This window comes from Dermacentor variabilis, chromosome 7 (assembly GCF_050947875.1).
Source record: "Dermacentor variabilis isolate Ectoservices chromosome 7, ASM5094787v1, whole genome shotgun sequence".
In the NCBI taxonomy this organism is placed as follows: domain Eukaryota; kingdom Metazoa; phylum Arthropoda; class Arachnida; order Ixodida; family Ixodidae; genus Dermacentor; species Dermacentor variabilis.
In genome coordinates, this window is record NC_134574.1 from 117073132 (window position 1) to 117087482 (window position 14351).

The following is a 14351-nucleotide window of genomic DNA, read 5'->3' on the forward strand; positions in this document are numbered from 1 at the left end:
GTCGAACCATTCAGTCAAGTTTGGTACCCTACAGCATTGCTCCGCAGCTATACTTACGTTTTTGTGTTTTTTATTGAAAATATGCAGCAGTGATGTCAGAGTCACTACATGAATATGGTTAACAAGTTAACTGGCTCTCCGAAATGACAGCCTGACCTAGGATACCATGGAGCCAGCAAAAGAAAGTAATCATACTGGCTTTGAAATTTCACACATTTCCAGATTCACGGAAGGTCGACGTCCTCCCAGAGGCTCATAACGGTGCTTTCCTGGATTTTCAAAGCTATTCTTTCTTTCATTTGCACTATCTGATCTGCATTGAAGTGATTTTTCCAGTCGCCAACGATGCCCTTCCGCACGAAGTCTCCGGTCCTCGGTTTCATTAAATCAGCCGCTTCATCGTTGAGCAGCTTGTACTTGCCCGCAAGGGCCACCTCTTCGGAGTACCTTCTAAGCTGACCGTTCAATTCCATCATGGTTTTCACGCTTATCGTGTCCAAGATCCTTCCCAATACCCCCGGCTGCTTGCGGAGTTTGTTGCCGTACTTGTATCCCAGGAAGTCGGCGATCTTGATAACTCCAGTGCTAGGGTCCGCTTTAAGTTTCTCGTAAGTTACAAGGAGGACGTTCTCGTCGCGTGCGTGATTGTACCACGACAGTAGGTGGTCAAAGTAGTCACCGTAATCTACTTTTCCTTCTAGAAATAGACTTAAAAACTTCTCAAATGATCCATCGGCGAAGCGGTACGCCGGAAGCGCTCTCGTGTGGTGGTAGAAGGAAACGCAGCAGTCGTATGGGTTTCGGGCCACGAATATGTACTTCGCTTGCGGAGAGTAAGGTATGCGATTGAAAGGCAGATGAGTCTTGATTGCACCAGGTCGTGGCATGTTCTCGACGGCTTCGAGACCTTGATGCTCTAGTAAGGGCGACTTCTGCAGGAATTCTCGAAGATTCTGCAATTTTTGACAGTTGAATGTTATACGTTTGAAAAAGGAAAAAAAAACGTATTCTTTTTGCTATGCAAAGCTACCACCACAGAAATACAGCCAGCTGACTGTATTAGCACAAGTTGTCGGAAATGTTGAGTATTGTATAAATTTAGTATCCGTGCTCACGCAGCACTGGCCAATCCAGCGAAATGAGCCTTAAGTCGGTTAAAAAAAGTGAAAGTGCAAATTTTAAAGCCTGGGCAATTATGTCTGTACATATGAAGTTTGCATTTCGCTAAGCTGAGAAAATATGAAGTATTCCTTCAGGCACATTTTCACTAAATCAGCGTTATTTTGTGAATAACTTAACGAGCGTCTTTCCAACAAGGTTCCTGGCACCTCTGACGGTGCATGCAAAAATAAAAAAACAAGGAAGGACATGCCAAACTAACGCAATTTTGTAGTCTAAATCACGCACACTTTGTTTGGTTTAGCCGGGTAGCAGCAGAAGCAGATTGTACGACCAAAGCCTCATCGCTTATGGCAATGAGGCTTTGCTCCCCAATGTGATCCACTGCTACAAAGTTGTCTACATAGAAACAAAAATACATCCTGTGATGAAAAAATGACAGACAAATAAACCCGGCGAAGATAAAAAAAAAGGATTCGCTTTATTCAAGAGAAAATTCACGAAGTGTGTATATATTTATAAACACCGAAAAGCAGGAATGTGGCACCGTCAGATCCGCCAGCGTATCCTTTCTTCTATATTCTATATGCCTAAACCTCGCAGCAACGATCTTCCTACTACAAGCATCATGCACCACCTTGATCCTAGTGATGCAGACAGCTAAAAGCTTGTGGCGATGAGGCTGTTACTGTTTTTAGTTAAACTGCATCTATCTGCTAACTACAACAAGCTTCGTCTAATTTAGTCTGTTTTGAATGTAAATAGTATTTCATAGAAGAGAGGAAGCTGGGCTGTTCGGTAATATACTATAGTGTTGAGAGGTTAAGCATAGAAGACACAAATACAAGAGGAACGAATAGGATTTTTGCTGTCAGACCATTTTTGCTGTCTATACCGTTCTGTTCTTTTTGTTTTTGTATATTCCACACCTATTACTTGGAACCACGAATCCTGTTTCTTGCTTTGCGTAGCGCTGAAACAGAGCAATTGGCCTGATACATTTCTATATATTTAGCAAGCGGAGTAAGAGAAACACAGGCCCTCAATGTTTGTTAGTTGCAATCACAGGAGGCGTCGTTTCTTGACTCCGTGAGGCAGCGCACGAGGCGTGATTGGCCAATTGCACGCCTCTGCAAACTCACGTTGTACGTGATTCCCGTGGCCGGAAGCCGCCACAACCGCCGACATTTCCCCAAGGGCCGCTGGCTAACAAACCTAGTGCTATGTGCTGCGTGCAAGACAGCGAAGAAAATCGACGTGGAGAAATGTGTCGCTGTAGCGCATGCGTGTGTAGTAAATAACGCGCATCAAGCAAACTATGTGCCTTCCGTTCGGACCGACGGCAAGTCGTCTTCGCGTTCACATCTGTTTACCTTTCGGCTATTATTTCTGTACTCAAATATTCTAACAGTTGATTTTACCTATGCATTTCTGAGCCTGAATTTCTGTTGGCGTCGTGTGGCTGTCGCTCTTGAACTTTACGTGGCATATTTCATGAGGTGAATCAGCAGTTTACGCGCTTCAGAGGTCTCGTCAACCAAAAGGGAATGCATATGCACTTTGCGAACAGAGTGTAAACTTGTACATTAAAGAAAAACTGTCCTCAAACAAGCCCGAGAAACAGTACAAGTCATGCTTGCAGTATGTAATACTTCCAAGCCTGCATTATCCCCAGGAGTGTTTGCGGTTTCTTGACCGTTGCTTCCTCTTATATAATAAAATGAGTGTTTTTAGGCGACCTTTCAGCACAGTGAGCCTCAGTCTTCAAAGATCTCGGTTATCTGCGCCATAGGATGACTGCGTTTACTTCGATGTTTATCACGTGCAATTAACCCAAACTGTTATAATATCAACCTTTAAGGTCTGCACCTCAGATATGCATCGTAGCACCAATTTCCTGCATCATTTGGAATAGTAGCCGTTTTAATAACAGTAACGCAGACAACAACGCTAATTTTCATACACTGTTCATTAATGTGACAAACAAATTGATGAATTGCAGGCACACAACTCATGTATCAGTTACGACGTTTGTGACAGGTAATTCACCTGTGCGGGTGGGAGCAGTAGGGTTTGGCTATTGATCATTTGAATCGTCGCCAGGAGCCGAAATTGGCGAGGCTTCTTGTTCATAATTGGATTTCCTTATTGGCCAGCCACTTCACATATTATTATGTACGTTTCCCTGAGTGGCTGGTGCTTGCTCTGGCGAACGTTTTAAGCCTAATAAAGCCGTAGTGGTATCCACAATATATTGTGAATGCCGCTCCAGGTTTTCGTCCACCAAATCTGATGCACAGTTTTAACCTATGTGTACTATTGGGATACCAGAGGCCTTTGGGATGTCCGTTAACGTGCGAGGTTTCTCCGAAAGCCAAGTAATCCTAGATGCAGAGACGATACTTATGATAATGTATTGGTGGACCTTTTGAAAGGCGGCCGAGTAACTCATGACTTTGGTTCTACTACTTTACTATGATTATAGTCTAACATTCAGGTCCGTACCATTTGCACTTTGCCTCTGGGAACTTTTCTCTCTTCATTGTTACCTCTTGCTTCTTATTGTGCAGCATTAGCAATATATATATATATATGACTTCCGCCACCCTCACCTGACATGCCTGAATACGCCTGCCAGATTCCCGAATGATCTGACGCGGCTTCAAGGCCAGCACCTGGTGCTCCGTGGCAATACCACCGGGTGCCATTCACTTTCTGAGGACAAGCCGGAGAAGATGTCGACGAGTGGCTCACGAACTACCGAAGGATGAGCCGTTCTTACGGTTGGAACTCGACCGCACAGTTGTCCAATGCTGTGTTTTCCCTCACCGACACAGCGCTCGCCTGGTATGAAAATCACGAAGACACGCTCACTTCATGGGAGCTTTTCGTCGAGGAGCTCGGAGCGTGTTTTGGAGACTCTAGCGCAAAAAAGAAACGCGCTGAACAGACGCTTTCGCAAAGAGCTCAGATTCCCGGCGATACCTGTACGAGTTATATTGAAGAAGTGCTGAAACTATGTAAGATAGTCAACTCTCAGATGTCTGAAGATGACAAGGTTGGACATTTGTTTAAAGGAATAGCCAAAGACGTCTACCAAAGATAGTCAACTCTCAAATGTCTGAAGATGACAAGGTTCGACATTTGTTGAAAGGAATAGCCAAAGGCGTCTACCATTTTTTGATCGGCAAGGAAAGCTTGGAATCCATGTCTAACGTCATTCACCACTGTAGGACCTTTGAGACGCTGAAGATTCGACGGATAATACCGAAGTTTGGTCGCCTGGCTAATGTCACAACGGTGGGAAGTGTAGACCCCAGCTCGTATGTTGACCTTCCATCAACAATACGGCAGATTGTTCGTGAAGAGTTGCTCCATCGGGAAGAGATGCACCATTGCACACCCGGCATAACTGGTAATTAGTTACCACACGAGATGAGAAACACGGCCGTTTCGACCGCATGGCAACCCACGGTTCACTCAGCGACCGTCGAGTACAGGTCTGCCCCACAAACGAGAGGGACTACAAGCTATCGAGATCATGACTACGACCAACGCCCTCGCCGCAGGCACGCCTCCCGGCGGTCGGTGCATAGCCATGATGAATGTGACCCACCTGCTGGCTATGCAGTCGACAGCAACATACGTGACTACGTGGAAGAACATCGAAATTTGCAGCATTTGCCGGTGTGTTTCCAATGCGGTGTCGCAGGTCACATAGCGAGGTTTTGCAATCGTCGCCCAACAACCACCTCTTGGTCAGCTGGCGTCCGTCCCGGCAACGATTACTGGCAGAGAAGCTTTCGGAGCCGCTCGCCGGCATCTGACAGGAGTTTGACGCCACCGCAAACTTCTCGTGCATCGCGTTGACGTCAATCTCCATCGCCAGTGCGCCGCTCCACCTCGCCTTCACAACCGGAAAACTAGCTAGCGCGGCCGATGGGGGTGAGGTTGCTCGACAGAAATGCCCCCTGCAGTTGCTATGATTAAGAACAAAGTACATGTACTTGGTGACGGTGTTCCTACAATGGCTTTAGTGGATACCGGGGTCACTGTATCCGTAATGAGTCTGGGTTTTAAATGCCGTGGGACCAGGCTGCAACGTTTTGTGGAGTGAGCGGCGAGTCGTTGCGCCGTGTAAGTGTGTGCACTGCTGAAGTATCCTTGGCTGGTGGAGTTTTCGCGACGGAGTTTGTAGTTATTCCCCGATCGACGCACGAAGTGATTTTGGGCATCGACTTTTTGCGGCAGTGTGGTGCGACCGTTGCTTGTCACACGGGGGAAGTTTGCGTCGATAGCCATGTTTCGTCCGGGCTCTTAGAGGAGACTTGTAGTCAAGGTGAACTTTGTGTGTCTGCAGATACTGTTGTGACTGCGTCCACCTCTGTGTGCGTGCCGGTTGTATGTCGCGGTGAAGTTCCACACAGTTTTGATGCCTCGGTAGAGCCAATGCATCTAAATTGTGTGAAGAAGAACGTTTTCGTCCCTTATTGTGTGGTATCCATCAGCAACGGGCGTGCTGGCTTGTGGACGGCCAACTGCTCGGCAGAACCCGTCCGACTTCCAGACCGGCTTGAAAATCGCCTACTTTACAGAATACAAGTCTTCGTCCGTAGCCGTACTAACAGACCCGCCGTGTGAACCTGCTGACTTTCGCCATGTCTCAGACAAAAAGCTGCTGTCTATGATAGACAAGTCGCTCAGCCCAAGGGAGCGCCATACCTTGGCGGATACGATGTCTAAGCATCTGTCAGTGTTTGACTTTGCGCAGCCGGACAAAGCGTTCTCGATTCCTGAGTCACGAACGCACCATACTATCGATACGGGATCTGCGCGCCCGATCAGGCAAAAGCCTTATCGCGTGTCGCCTAACGAGCGCAAGATAATCGGTCAACAAGTGAGTGACATGATGAAAAATGGGATAACACAAGAGTCCTCGAGTCCTTGGGCAGCTCCGGTTATACTCGTCAGAAAGAAAGACGGTAACTGGAGATTTTGCGACGATTATAGAAGATTAAGCGCCGTGACTAAGAAGGATGTCTACCCGCTGCCCCGGATTGATGATGCATTTGATTGCCTTCATTCGGCCTCTTATTTTTCTTCGGTGGATCTGCACTCAGGATATTGGCAAATCCCGATACACCCGGCAGACAAGGAGAAAACAGCCTTCACGACCCCGGATGGATTATTCGAATTCAATGTGATGCCATTTCGGTTGTGCAACGCTCCAGCAACCTTTGAAAGGTTCATGGACACCATTCTGCGCGGGTTAAAATGGAACATCTGTATGTGTTACCTTGACGACGTTGTTATATTTGGGCACACATTCAATGAGCACAATACGCACCTGGATACTGTCCTCGACTGCATCAAAAACGCTGGCCTGGTTCTAAATTCCAAGAAATGTTACTTTGCTGATCGTCAAACCCTTGTGCTGGGTCATCTTGTTGACAAAGGCGGTATCCGGCCTGATCCCCTCAAGACGGCAGCAGTTGAGGCATTCAGTGCACCGCAGTCAGTGAAGCAACTTCGTACTTTTCTGGGTCTTTGCTCTTACTTTCGCCGATTTATTCCTGGTATTGCTGACGTCGCTTATCCTCTGACAAATCTGCTACACAAGGACGCTTGGTTTGAGTGGACATCCGAGTGCGAGTCTGCATTTCGTCAGTTTAAGTTCCTGCTGACCTCCCGACCTATTCTTCGCCACTTCAATCCTACTGCGCCGACAGAAATCCACACAGATGCTAGTGGCGCCGGTCTGGGTGCCGTCTTGGTCCAACGTTATGACGACCGTCACCACGTGATTGCTTATGCAAGACGCTCATTAAGCAAACCTGAACGAAATTACATGGTGACAGAGCACGAACGCCTCGCTGTAATCTTTGCAGTTCAGCGATTTCGCTCGTACTTGTACGGACGCCCATTCCTAGTCGTCACAGACCACCATTCCTTGTGCTGGCTCGTGAACCTTCGCGACCCTTGTCGTCGTCTTGCGCGCTGGGCTTTGAGGTTGCAGGAATATAACTTCACTGTTTCCTACAAAAGCGGCCGAAAACATGCTGACGCAGACTGCCTTTCTCGTATGCCGCTTACCACGACGGACTGCGACGTAGACGATTTCGATCATCTCGTCGCCTCTGTGACATCCGCTTTTCCTGATACGATGCGTTCAAAGCAGAACAACGGACAGACACCAAATTGGAGCCACTCTTCACTTGTGCCCATTCAAGTGCAACAAGCAGCTACTGTCTACGGGACTGGCTCCTGTACAAAAGGAACTACTCAAGCACGGGTCCGCGCTTCCTTTTAGTGGTGCCGGAGCCTCTCCGGCCAGCAATCCTTCAGGCTATGCACGATGACCCTACCACTGGTCCCTTAGGCACTGTGCGCACCCTTTATCGCATTCAAGAACGCTTTTACTGGCCCTGAATGCGACATTCGGTTGAGTTGTATGTCGCCAGCTGCATACAGCGTCAACGTCGGAAACGCCCAACCACTGCCCCATCTGGTCTCCTTCGACCTGTGCCGCCTCCCAGCTCACCCTTTCGGCAAGTTGTAATTGATCTGTTAGGCCCCTTTCCAAAGTCATCTAAGGGGAACCGCTGGATAATTGTCTGCGCCGACTATTTCCCGCGCTATTGCGAGACGGCGGCTATACCATCAGCCACCGCCACCAAAGTGTCGCTCTTCTTACTTCACGCTATTGTTCTGCGACATGGACCACCTGGTGTTATCATAAGCGACCGAGGACGCAAATTCACGGCGGATATTGTCGAAGAGCTTGTGCGTTTGTGTAAATCGCACCTCAGGCACCCCGGCGCCGTATCATCCGCAAACGAACGGCCTCACTGAGCGCAGTAATCGAAGAATCACCAATATGCTTTCCATGTATGCTGCGTCCGATCACAAGAATTGGGATGAAGCTCCACCGTTTATTACTTACGCCTATAACACCGCCAAGCACGAGACAACCGGCTACAGCCCCTTCTACCTTCTATATGCTCGGCCGCCCCGGTATACGCTCGACACTGTCCTCCCTTTTTACCACCACGACAATCCTACGGTCGCCGATACGCTATGCCTCGCTGAAAAGGCTTGGAGATTTGCGCGTCTGCGGACTTTAACATCACAAGAAAACTCCAAAGCCCGCTACGAGGCAAGACATCGGCCTGTTACATATCACCCTGGTGATCTCGTTTGGCTTTGGACTCCCACAAGGAAGCGCGGTTTGTGCCAAAAGCTCCTGGCAAACTACGATGGACCGCATATTGTAATCGACAAAGTCAGCGAAGTGAACTATACTCTCACGCGCCTCACGAACACTGGTAGACGTTCTGCTAGGACACAAGTCGCGCATGTCGCACGGTTGAAATCATGCACGCCACGACAAGCTAGTTGACTCGCCCAGTGTGCTTTGTCTGCGAGGGGAGGTATGTTACATCCAAGCGCGTAAAAGGGACGCGGGGATCTAGAAGAGAAGAGAAGAGAAAAACGAAGACTTTGCAGCGGCCATTCCTGTTGTTCGTAGCCTGCCGTTCCTGCTCTCGCACGCCTAAATAAACCCCTTTACCCCGTGCTTGTAACAATATATATATCTATGTGTGTGTGTGTGTGATAATAATATAATATGTATATAAGGTAGGCAAGCCTGACACGACTAGAGCATCGGTGAGAAAAAGCAGGGATGTGACTCATAGAAATGGAATCGTTGCAGCTGCACAATACCCATACACACACACACTCACACACACACACACACACACACACACACACACACATATATATATATATATATGTGTGTGTGTGTGTGTGTGTGTGTGTGTGTGTTCTCATCAATAAACTAATCATCTCAGGCTTGACTCAGCTGCTAATGAGCTACTGTTTGCATCCGCTTTGAAACCCAATGCTTCAGGAAATATTTCACAAACGTCCGTGGTCATTACGGGAAACACCGTCTGCTAAAGCATCACTGGCGGCCACAATGCTGGTAGTGACATCCTGTGACACAGAGTTGAAACAAAGAGCACATTAAGTTAACACTGGATTAGCTTGCAATATTAAACCCAACTGCTGGTTTAAAGCGTTTGTAGCGACACAATGGTTAACCCGGAGTCATTTTACCATTTTACTTCAGTGAGACCAGTGACGCGGGGTGAAAATGTTTGAAAGCATCGTAGTTGTACCAAGGGTCATAGCATGTCACGACCTGTTTTGCTGGATTTATGACATGCCATTCACAGCACCGGTAACAAGCTAATAAATAAACTGCAAGATGTTCGGGCTAAATCTTTCTGTTATCCCCGGTGGTCGCTGCGAGATGGCACACTTTTACGCCAAGGATGATCAGCCAGACCACTTGGTGAACATAATGATTACGTACTCTTGTTTTTCTGTTTATCGTGTCCGATGAATATTTATGATACGACTCGTAAATGTTAGGTCATAACCAAGGATTCAATAAAACATGACGCTAGAAGGACACTCGACAATATACCGCTTGTTTTTTACATTTGTTTGTTTAGCTTGTATACTTCATTGTTCCGCCTTGACGGGCACTTCCGTGAAATTGGCGGCAATTACTTCCATGACAATTTGAAACGTTCATGCAGCAAAAAATCTTTACTAATGATGTATTAACTTTTATTTGGGACATGCTGAAACTTAATATTGAAGCCGAGAAATAGTGAAGCTGTTTTTCCCAGCACATAACTTAAATGGAGAACCATTTCCGACATATCCGGTATCAAACTGTGGCCTCAAAATACATTCCGTTCCAGCTATAAACTTCTCCAAAGTGCGCATCACGCAGGTGCGCGTGACATTAACTATAAAGCCAATATACTTTCAGCTCATATAAAAAATAATATTGCTAATGGGACGCTAGCTAAATGCACTTTGCAAAACACACGAGACTGCAGAACAGTTCGGCTTCAATTTCGCATTTCCAACATGCGCCCTATAATAATAATGTTGAGCTTATTTCTGGCCTGGATTTTTTATTTCGGTACATGGACGATGAGAATTCTCTCGTTAGGGACTGTCGTCTACGCAAGTAATCTACTGCAGTGATTGAAATTGTGCTACATTTTTTTCCTCGCTTGTTCCTGCTCAAGTAGTCATGGCATAGCGCAGATATGGCATAGCATGTGCGAACTCTTGGTGCGGCCATCGTAAATACTTCTAGAGACTCCCGGAAAGCAAGAAAATCCTTGACAATTACGATATTCCCTAACGCAGAATTTTAGCGCAGCTCTATACGTGTTTTCAGTTCGAAATATATTGAGGAAAGGAATTTAAGAGCGACATGTAGCAGAGTCGGCGGTCGTCGAAAACTGATCTGCGGGTCAAGCGCGGCGGCTTCTATACATGACTCGTCGAACGCTCCAGTGTAATTGCTGGTGCCACGTGGCTTCTAGAAAGTACTAGACAATTCGGGTCGCGCAAACAACGAGATTACAAAACAATCGCAAACCATAACAATCGAAACAAGTGCGAACGAGACCATACGAAGCAAACCAAATAGCCCGAGCGAGAGCTGACACGAGCAGATGGTAGCACGAGACGAGCGGTCCAGCTGAGACCAGATAAAAAAATTGAATTTTAGAGTTTTACGTGCCAAAACCACTTTCTGATTATGAGGCACGCCGTAGTGGGGGACTCCTGAAATTTCGGCCACCTGGGGTTCTTTAACGAGCTCCTAAATCTCAGTACACGGGTGTTTTCGCATTTCGCCCCCATCGAAATGCGGCCGCTGTGGCCGGGATTCGATCCCGCGACCTTTTGCTCAGCAGCCTAACACCATAGCCACTGATGGCGGGTACTTGAGACCAGATAGGTGTACGCATCGAGCGGTCGCGTGGGTCCGCATGGCACCAGTTTCTCGCGCGCACGTCACTGAAGGGGCCATTCTCACTGGTCTCCGCCATCCGCGGCTCGCGTAATTATCTCCCGCTTCTCGTTCCTTCTTTCAGCTTTCGCTGTGCTCGTTCTCTCGATTACACCGCCAATGCCGCCGACGATCTCTGCAGGAACGAGCGCTTAAGAGCTGCGCTATAAAAGTGGAAGCGTCCTCAGAATGAAAAATACAGCGAGGTGCAGAAATATCGACTTAAGAGTTTCCGGGAAAAAATCCCATAATTTTAAAGATCTGGCTTTTAAACTAGATATTTTCGTTGCTAAAACAAGTAATCACTAGTAATCAACAAGTGCCAACACTTTCTGGCCATGTCACTGCTCACAATGCATTAGAATGCATGATTGTCTCGCCACATAAGTTTAGTGCTAGGTTAATCACAAACCTCGGGTTTGGAGCCGTCGTGGTAAATGGCATAGACAATATACTGCATCCATGTACTCCCGGACTTTGGAAATGACACGACAAAGACATCATCAGGCTTGGGCTTGTATGTGAGTGCTTCTTTCAGGACTGGTTCCTGGAATCTGTAGCTCATATGCAGTCCACAAACATCTCGGTAGACGTGGTCAGAAGCCATGGAAGAAAAACCTGCGTTCAGAAAAGTTAGCGCTGAAGCTCCGACAACTGCACAGAAAATTCTGGAGAAATAGTGTCCTCGTCATCCTACTTTACTACAAAGCGCAAGAACATTAAAGCTCAAAGTTAATTTAGTAGGAAAGAGTAAGGTTTACTATTTTATCTAACTATCTTACAAAATGTCGCAGCCATGCCTTGAGTATTTTAACTGCTCGTGAAATTTTATATGGGGCTCAATGAACTTTAGCATTCTCATTTGAAAAGCGCCCAAAATGCCGGTCTGCTGTCTCACACTCGTTACGAGAAAGGAAAATGTCCGCACAAATGATTAAATATATTAGAACACAGGGTAGTGGCCCAGAGGAAACCATCCTTGTCTTCGTTAATATTGTTTACAATAGGTATTTCACGTTTTCTTCTGCCGTAGCCAGAGTCTGCTGGAAATTTTTTTTTCAATACCTACCCTACAAGTATCCTTTCAATGTCGTCTCTTTTTTTATATACAATTCTAAGCTAGGCGAATTGTCACTGATTCTCGCCTACACTGTAATACGAAGGAGGGCACAGTACTGGCGCCTTTATTTTTACTTGCATGTGTCTCCCATCCTTGCGCCCTTGCACAGACATTACTGCAACCCCGTCCCCAGTGATCGTCAGAGCCCAAAAGGCAGTTAGAGCACTTTTTCTGCTTTTTTCGAAAGTACTCTGCCTATTTAGAGCGCATTTGAGTGAGTGGAGCCGTTCACGCACCCTAAATGATTCAACAATTATCTCCCTCTTTTTCTTGTTTCTCTCTGTTTCTTTCGCTCTGCATAGGGTAGCAGATCAGATGGCATTCTATTTAGGATCCATGCCTCATTTATTGTTTTTCTCCCTCTCTCTTTCGTCAGAAAGTACGCTCTGATTTCTCACTTGACATCGCGTGTGGTGGCACTCGTGAGCCATGACTGTACTGCACTGACGCTTTACAAGCTTACATTCCGACTACGCAAAGCGATGTCATGACATCTTCTAGTAGAAATATACCTTTCTGTCGTTTGTAGGACGCATGCACCGACAAATGACAATTTAGGTTGCTAATTTATATTCCCCAACCATGATCATCGGCTAGGGCTAGGTAGTGCCGTCACTCTGGACACGTTGTTACTCCCTCCTCAGGAACGGTCACTGCTGATGGCTCAATTGTTGCAGTCAGATCGTCGAGAGGCCCCCATCGGAAATCTTCGAATATATATAAAGTAGATGAGAGGTGCATCACATGTGAGACGTCAGTGTCAAGAGTCGGCATAGGCGTGCACGTTAGGGCGTGCATTTTGGAGGCGTGAACGGCGCTCAACTTCAATGAGAAGCAAAACAAAAGAAAAAGCCCATCAACAGGTTTGATACGAATAGCTTCCTTAATGGCATGTCACTGATACAGTTTATTTATTAACTTACCTCCCAGGCTATCGAAGGAGTATTGCTGTGAGGAGAGGATACAGGAAATTAGCCAAAAAAAGAAAAGTCGCAGATTCGCCTGAAAGGCGAAGCATAGTTTGCGATAGCAAATTAGTGCACAGCTATACGAAGTAAGGTTAGTAATTTTATCGGCCGTATACACTTTGAAACATAGGCATACTAACTAAATTAACAAGCATGCTGTCATGCGTGCACGAGCAAACATGAACGCATTTCACTCGATGACTGCGAGATGCTCGCTGTCATCATCATTATAAAAACTTTACTGTAAGACTGAACAGTTTGGCGGACGCAGGCTCCCGGGCTCCCGCACGACCCCACTGCACTCAAGCGTTTATGTTGCTTCGCTCCATAACGCTGGCAGCCCGATCAGTAGCCATCGTCTGCACGACCGGGTGTCCAGAGCGCAGCAGGGTCTCTCACTCCTCCCGGGTCTTGAGGGGCTCGAGGCCCCGCGGGGGAGCATCCGCCGGGCAATGAGAAAGGAGGTGGAGAGCAGAAGCGCGAGGTTCACGACGGACATTACAGGCTGGTGTGAGGAAAAGGGGGTGATAGTGAGAAAAAGCCAGAGAAGATGGCGGAGTGTGTTGGCGCCAAAGGGTTAACGCTGCAGCGAGGAAACGCGGCAGCAGGAGCGAGCAAATTGACCTTCGTGTGGCCGCTCGCATCGGCGCGTACTCCGTGAAAGCACAGCTCAGCGCGGACTCTGTACTCGCGCAGTCGGCTTTCAAGGTACAGCGGCCTGGCTTGCTGCGCTTGGCAGCCCGGGCCACCCGAAGTAGAAGGCGACTCCCCCTCCCTTCCCTCCCCCAAATCCTCGCGCGCGACGGAAGGCGGCGCGCTTCGTCCCCGCTTTCCTCAGTCGCATGCGCGACGTTGAGCCGCGATCACTGGCTCAACCTCACACACTTTTATTCGCACACACAGCATACGGCGCACTCCGACGATTTTATCGCACTTCGACTTTATACGGAACCTCATGGTCACGCAGGCGCCGACGGTCGAAATGCGGTTTGAGTGTCTGTATAATTGCTACCGAAATGAAAAAGAGGAGTACAAAGAAATTATACAGCGCTAGCGGGTAAAGATGAATGAAAAAATTATCTAAGAAACATAAATTACGCAAGCAAACAAAAAAGAGAAGACTGTAACCCGCCGGGTTGCTCAGTGGCTATGGTGTCAGGCTGCTGAGCACGAGGTCACGGGATCGAATCCCGGCCACGGCGGCTGCATTTCGATAAGGGCGAAATGCGAAAAAACCTGTCTATTTAGATTTAGGTGC

The 14351-nt window shown here is 47.4% G+C and overlaps 1 protein-coding gene across 1 annotated transcript; it reads right to left on the reverse strand.

Moving 5' to 3' along the window:
* Positions 1-224: 224 nt before the first annotated feature.
* On the reverse strand, positions 225-11606 carry LOC142588812 (sulfotransferase ssu-1-like). The gene is made up of 2 exons (XM_075700629.1): positions 11418-11606; positions 225-953 (listed from the first exon to the last, which is right to left on the reverse strand). Exons 1-2 carry the CDS (start codon positions 11568-11570, stop codon positions 225-227), a joined length of 882 nt encoding a protein of 293 aa, XP_075556744.1. The 5' UTR covers positions 11571-11606.
* Between the last annotated feature and the right edge of the window lie 2745 nt (positions 11607-14351).